The sequence below is a fragment of the Pan paniscus genome, chromosome 12, assembly GCF_029289425.2.
Source record: "Pan paniscus chromosome 12, NHGRI_mPanPan1-v2.0_pri, whole genome shotgun sequence".
Lineage (NCBI taxonomy): Eukaryota > Metazoa > Chordata > Mammalia > Primates > Hominidae > Pan > Pan paniscus.
In genome coordinates this window covers 126,150,156-126,156,455 of record NC_073261.2, presented here as the reverse complement: position 1 = coordinate 126,156,455, position 6,300 = coordinate 126,150,156, and the positions used below count along the sequence as shown (strand labels likewise).

General features: G+C 52.4%; 1 protein-coding gene across 1 annotated transcript; it reads right to left on the bottom strand.

The window, feature by feature from the left end:
* Positions 1–314: 314 nt before the first annotated feature.
* Positions 315–5,775, bottom strand: LOC134728630 (proteoglycan 4-like). Its single transcript, XM_063594678.1, has 2 exons — positions 2,015–5,775; positions 315–1,038 (listed from the first exon to the last, which is right to left on the bottom strand). Exons 1-2 carry the CDS (start codon positions 2,558–2,560, stop codon positions 1,003–1,005), a joined length of 582 nt encoding a protein of 193 aa, XP_063450748.1. The 5' UTR covers positions 2,561–5,775; the 3' UTR covers positions 315–1,002.
* Between the last annotated feature and the right edge of the window lie 525 nt (positions 5,776–6,300).

Sequence of the window (6,300 nt, the reverse complement as noted above, 5' to 3'; positions counted from 1 at the left end):
CTGGGCTTGTTCCTGGTGTTCTCGGTGATGTAGGTGGAGAGATGGTTCCAGCTGCACTGTGTGCCGTCTAACATCCTGGGTTCTCGGTGATGTGGGTGGAGAGATGGTTCCAGCTGCGCTGTGTGCCGTCTAACATCCTGGGTTCTCGGTGATGTGGGTGGAGAGATGGTTCCAGCTGCGCTGTGTGCCGTCTAACATCCTGGGTTCTCGGTGATGTGGGTGGAGAGATGGTTCCAGCTGCGCTGTGTGCCGTCTAACATCCTGGGCTTGTTCCTGGTGTTCTTGGTGATGTGGGTGGAGAGATGGTTCCAGCTGCGCTGTGTGCCGTCTAACATCCTGGGCTTGTTCCTGGTGTTCTCGGTGATGTGGGTGGAGAGATGGTTCCAGCTGCACTGTGTGCCATCTAACATCCTGGGCTTGTTCCTGGTGTTCTCGGTGATGTGGGTGGAGAGATGGTTCCAGCTGCGCTGTGTGCTGTCTAACATCGTGGGCTTGTTCCTGGTGTTCTTGGTGATGTGGGTGGAGAGATGGTTCCAGCTGCGCTGTGTGCCGTCTAACATCCTGGGTTCTCGGTGATGTGGGTGGAGAGATGGTTCCAGCTGCGCTGTGTGCTGTCTAACATTCTGGGCTTGTTCCTGGTGTTCTCGGTGATGTGCGGCAGAGGGAAGGCCCTCACACTTTGGGGTACTTTTTCTTTAAATTAGAGATGATGATATACAGCTGGGAGGTGGGTGGGAAAGTGGGCGTGGTAGAGATGAGTCAGGTGAGAGCATTTTGCAGACACCCAGGAGCTGTAGAAACCTGAGTTGTTGCTATAGAAGTCCTAGATATCTTCCTGGATAATTCTCTTTCACATAATTGACATAACGCTTCTCTGTCACACCCAGGAAGTCCTGGTATTGTATAGATAAAATCAAAAAGTTATTTCCATTTTACCCAGACCCAGTTTTGAAAGGCCACAGGATGCCAGGATATTCCTCTTTTGTTCCTTTCCTGCTGTGATTACGGATGGGAGGATGGGATTTCAGCTTCACTGTGCTGATGGGCCGTGAAAAAAGAAACATCAGTGACCATCCCCAGAAACAGCGAAGGGGGGTGGGAATCAGTCAGTTAAGAAATCGAGCAAGTGCTCGCCCTGTCTCCACCTCAGTCTCCCACCTGCAGGCGAGAGGCCTATCCGTCCCACCTCTAAGCCTCTGTGACTCTAGGCCAGCAGGGAAGCTTTTGGCATCATGCGTGGCTCCGCTGTCCCTGCCTCCCAGAGCAGGGAGGACGAGGAGCACAGAACAGGGGTCCATCAGGGCTGTGGCTGGTGGAGGTGGGAGGCCCTGGGCTTGGACTCCACAGCCAACCAGGAGCCTGGAGCTCCACACAGCCCGAGTTAGAACCAGGACTGGCAAGAGTCAGACAATCTCCCCAGCATGTCCAGCTTTCAGTTCTGAAGAAACCAGCCAACAAAGATACTTGAGCCTTTGCAGTTCCCACGTGCCGGAAAAACTGGTACATGCTTGAGAAGCGTGGATGTACAGAAGAGAAAGCCTCTCGGGTGGGGTCACCGCAAAGAGGAAAGGGCACACGCAGGTCACTGCAAAGAGGAAAGGGCGCACGCAGGCGCAATGCACAGATCCACGGGCAGCATCTGGACAACGTGCACTGCTCACAAGGCGAACCTTCGCTCAATGCTCCTGGAAGCTGGTTTCCGAGTTCACGCCAGCTCACAACTGACCTTCATGCTACACTTTGGGTCCCGTGAGGGCGGCTGCTTCCCCCTGCTCACTCTTGGGCAGCTGGAGCCTAACATAGAACCTGGCATGTGGTAAGCGTGTGCTCAAACTTCACGGCGGGCTGAGGGTGCAGGCACGTGCTTACCACACACTCAAACCTCACGGCAGGCTGAGGATGCAGGCATGTGCTTACCACACACTCAAACCTCACGGGCGGGCTGAGGATGCAGGCATGTGCTTACCACACACTCAAACCTCAGGGCGGGCTGAGGATGCAGGCACGTGCTTACCAGGCATTCAAACTTCACGACGGGCTGAGGATGCAGGCAGGTGCTTACTACACACTCAAACTTCATGGCGGGCTGAGGGTGCAGGCACGTGCTTACCAGGCATTCAAACTTCATGGTGGGCTGAGGGTGCAGGCATGTGCTTACCGCACACTCAAACTTCATGGGGGGCTGAGGGTGCAGGCATGTGCGTACCAGGTATTCAAACTTCACGGCAGGCTGAGGGTGCAGGCACGTGCTTACCACACACTCAAACTTCACGGCAGGCTGAGGGTGCAGGCACGTGCTTACCACACACTCAAACTTCACGGCAGGCTGAGGTTGCAGGCATGTGCTTACCAGGTATTCAAACTTGATGGCAGGCTGAGGGTGCAGGCACGTGCTTACCACACACTCAAACTTCATGGGGGGCTGAGGGTGCAGGCATGTGCGTACCAGGTATTCAAACTTCATGGCGGGCTGAGGGTGCAGGCACGTGCTTACCACACACTCAAACTTCACGGCAGGCTGAGGGTGCAGGCACGTGCTTACCAGGTATTCAAACTTCATGGCGGGCTGAGGGTGCAGGCACTTGCTTACCACTCACTCAAACTTCACGGCGGGCTGAGGGTGCAGGCATGTGCTTACCACGCATTGAAACTTCAGGGCGGGCTGAGGATGCAGGCGTGTGCTTACCACACACTCAAACTTCACGGCAGGCTGAGGGTGCAGGCATGTGCTTACCACGCACTCAAACTTCACGGCGGGCTGAGGGTGCAGGCACGAGCTTACCACACACTGAAACTTTACGGCAGGCTGAGGGTGCAGGCATGTGCTTACTAGGCAGTCAAACTTCACGGCGGGCTGAAGGTGCCTGCTCCCAAGCGATCTCATGCAGCCTGCACTCAAACTCCACATTCCAAAAGTACCTACTCATCTGCCTAGATGCCTGCAGGGCTGGCTCCGATCTGCTTGTCCTGAAATGTGTTAACTGCCTTTTCATACCTTTTTTCATTGCCATGCCAACTGTGAAAGACTCCAGCCCCTTTCAGATGAGGCCCCCAGCTCGGAGATCCACCCTCCAGGAGGTGCTGGGCAGACGCGTGGGGCGGCCTCCACCTCCGGTTTCCTCCCTGTTGCCTCCCGCAGCCTCTCATTCAGAAAGAAACGTGTTTCCGGAAGCTGTGCCGTTGCCATGGAGCCTGGATGGCTTTGTCAGTTTCCTTATTCGCAGCCTCATCTCATCTCCAGACCCACTGTGCTCCTGGACTCGCTGGCAGTCCCAGCTCTCGCCTTCACTGTGGTCTGTGGACCCCTGCACTGAGCCTCGTGTCCTGTGAAGTCAGGCTCTGAGGGTCTCCACGGCCTCCTCTCACCAGAGACCCCCGCATCTGCCGCGAATATAACCTAACACTCGAAACCTTTCTCAGTGGCTTGTGCCACCTTTTGAACTTACAATGTTGCTTTGTAGTTCCTTTTATCTGTTGTACGCTTCAGTTAACAGCGCAGTCGACACCTCCCCGGTGTTGGCATATTCTATCCTTCCACGTCCGTGTTGTGTGTTTTCGTGGCGTGTCACTGACTCCCCCCGCTGGGGCCCGCGTCTCCTCTGTGCCTCCTCGTTTTGCGGTCTCTCCACGTTGCCTGGATGCTCACTGTGCACCTGTCTCACTACAGCACCCTCGACGCTGGCGGGCGCCTGGCTCAGCTGTTTCAGTAACTTTATGTTTATTACTTGGGAGGATATTAGCCTAGATTTAATTAATCTCTATGGCAGCATTTTACTTTTTTCTTTTATTTCATTTTGGAGACAGCCTGGGCTTTGTGGCCAAAGCTGGAGTGCAGTGGTGATCTCGGCTCACTGCAGCCTCTGCTTCCCAGGTTCAAGAGATTCTCCTGCTTCAGCCTCCCGAGTAGCTGGGACTACAGGCGTGTGCCACCAAACCCGGCTAATTTTTGTATTTTTAGTAGAGACGGGGTTTCGCCATGTTGGCCAGGGTGGCCTCGAACTTCTGGCCTCAAGTGATCCACCTGCCTTGGCCTCCCAAAGTGCTGGGATTACAAGTGTGAGCCACCGCACCCGGCCTATGTTGCTTCATTTTAAATGTCCAGTTGCGAAGCTGTGGGTGCAGTAATGGAGCTGATTTCTCAGCTGCTTCAGCTGAGTGATGTCCAACAACTGAACACAGGAAGCCTCAACGCAGATGCTCAGGCGGGGGCGGCCGTGGAGACGGAATATTCTCTGGCCCTTCTGTGTTAAGAAAGCCTTCAGGTTGCTGATTATAGAAATGGATGTTTTTAGTCAGCAATGCAGCTCCACTCTTGAACGGAAGAAAATCCTGTTTTCAGCACCACGTATGCCTAAAGCATCAATTATTTCACTCCCAAATCAGCTGTGTTGCCACCACATTGAATCTGCTGTGAAATAACAGTGTCTGCCAGCACGTGGGTGTTTGGTTAAGTATTGTCTTTTTATAAAATATCTGCTTTATTGATACCTTTTCCTTTGGCTTAAGTCATTAATGATGTGTTATTCTGGCCTTGTCATGGATCTGTCAGTGGAATTGCACTGCAGGTGGCTTCTTTGTGGAGTGACAGCAAACGGCATTTGGAAAGTGTGGCTGTTCACCCTGTGGCTGTCCCAGGGCCACACACTGATTGGACTGGGGGCAGGTGCCCCACAGAGCCACATGGGTTTAAGCCGAGTCTGCCTAAGTGTGGAACCGTAAGTACAGAACGAAGGAAAACAAAACCTGAGCATTTTCTCAGAGTTAGGATTGTTCTTTTGAAAATCTTGGGCCAACGGGGATGACCGAGATTTTTATCCTCTTACTAGTTTTTTTTTTTTTTTTAATGTTTTCTATTTCTAGTGAAGAACTAGAAGGAAAATATGCCCTTAAACGGACAAGTGTGTTATGGACAGAATGTGTGTGTCGCCCTGAAATTCGTAGGTTGCAGCCTCACCCTCAGCGGAGGAGATTAGGGTTTGATGAGGTCGTGAGGGTGGGGCCTCGTGCTGGGGCGAGTGTCCTTGTGAGAAGAGGCACCGGATCCCACAGGCTCCCTCTCTTCCTGGGCCCACACAGAGAAGCCGAGCCCTGTGGGTGCAGTCAGGACGGTGGCCGTGGCCCCCAGAGAAGGTGCCTCAGGCGAAACCAGCCCTGCCGGTGCCTTGGTCTTGGACCTCAGCCTCCAGACCTGTGGGAAGCGAGTGTCTGCTGTTCAAGCTGCCCAGTGCATGGTATTTTGTTACAGTATCCTGGGCTGACTAGGACACAGGCCTGGGAAAGTTTGCTGCTGAAATTTTGAATGGCAAGAGTGACAACCAAAATTAAAATGATCTGTACGAAGTGACATGCTTGTTCCTCATTCAATTTAACATAGCGTTTATAGAGTATTGCAATGCTATTATCTTGATTCTTCCGTAAATATTGGGCAGAAATAGGGCAGATAGGAGTTGTTCCTGTTTTATAGACAGAGAACCTGAGATGTGCATTGCACATGGCCTGTGCCCTCCTGGAACCCAGGAGCAGGTGGAGCCCTCGTCTTCCCACCCAGTGACCTCCCCACCCCGCCAACGGGCATGGGAGCCATTGCCACGGCCTGGGATCCCTCTACCTGCGGAAGCTAAGGAAGGGGCAGGTTAGATGAAGGATGGCACAGGGAGATACCGGAACGCTGTGCAGGGATTCACTGTGATGCTTTCAAATCATTTTAGTATGGAGGTGTGCGGACGCCTGTGAAATATTTTACATCCTGCATCTTTCCTTTTGAGAATTTTAACCTGCACCTGGTGTGTGTGTATATGTGTGTAAATACATGCATATTTGCACTTGTATTTATATTTATATTATTTATGTTACTATTTAATATAGTTTGGCTATAAATATTTTCCTTTATGGTCACAACGTTTGTGTTTTGCCAGGAAAATTTTTTTCTTTCCCGGTATAAAGCCATTTTCCAAGGTTATCTTGTAGGATCTTTGTTTTTTCACCCTCCTGTTCATTTCCACAATCCACCTGGGGTTTGTTTCGTGTGAGCCTGAGGTGGGTTGAGTTTCCTCCTTTTCTCTACGTGCGTTTGATGATCCAGCGCCGTGGGGTGGAGGCTTTCAGAGACATCCATCACAGGTGGGTGTCCCCGCCTGCCTGGCTGCGAGGCTTCTCCACGCACCCCCTTTGCTGGTCTTAGGGTCAGGACCTTCAGGGCACAGCCAGTGCCCTGGGCCCCTTTCCCAGCCCCTTCACCTGTCCTCGGCTTCTGCAATTCCATATAAATTTCAGAATTTGAAAAACTTTACAAGCACAAAT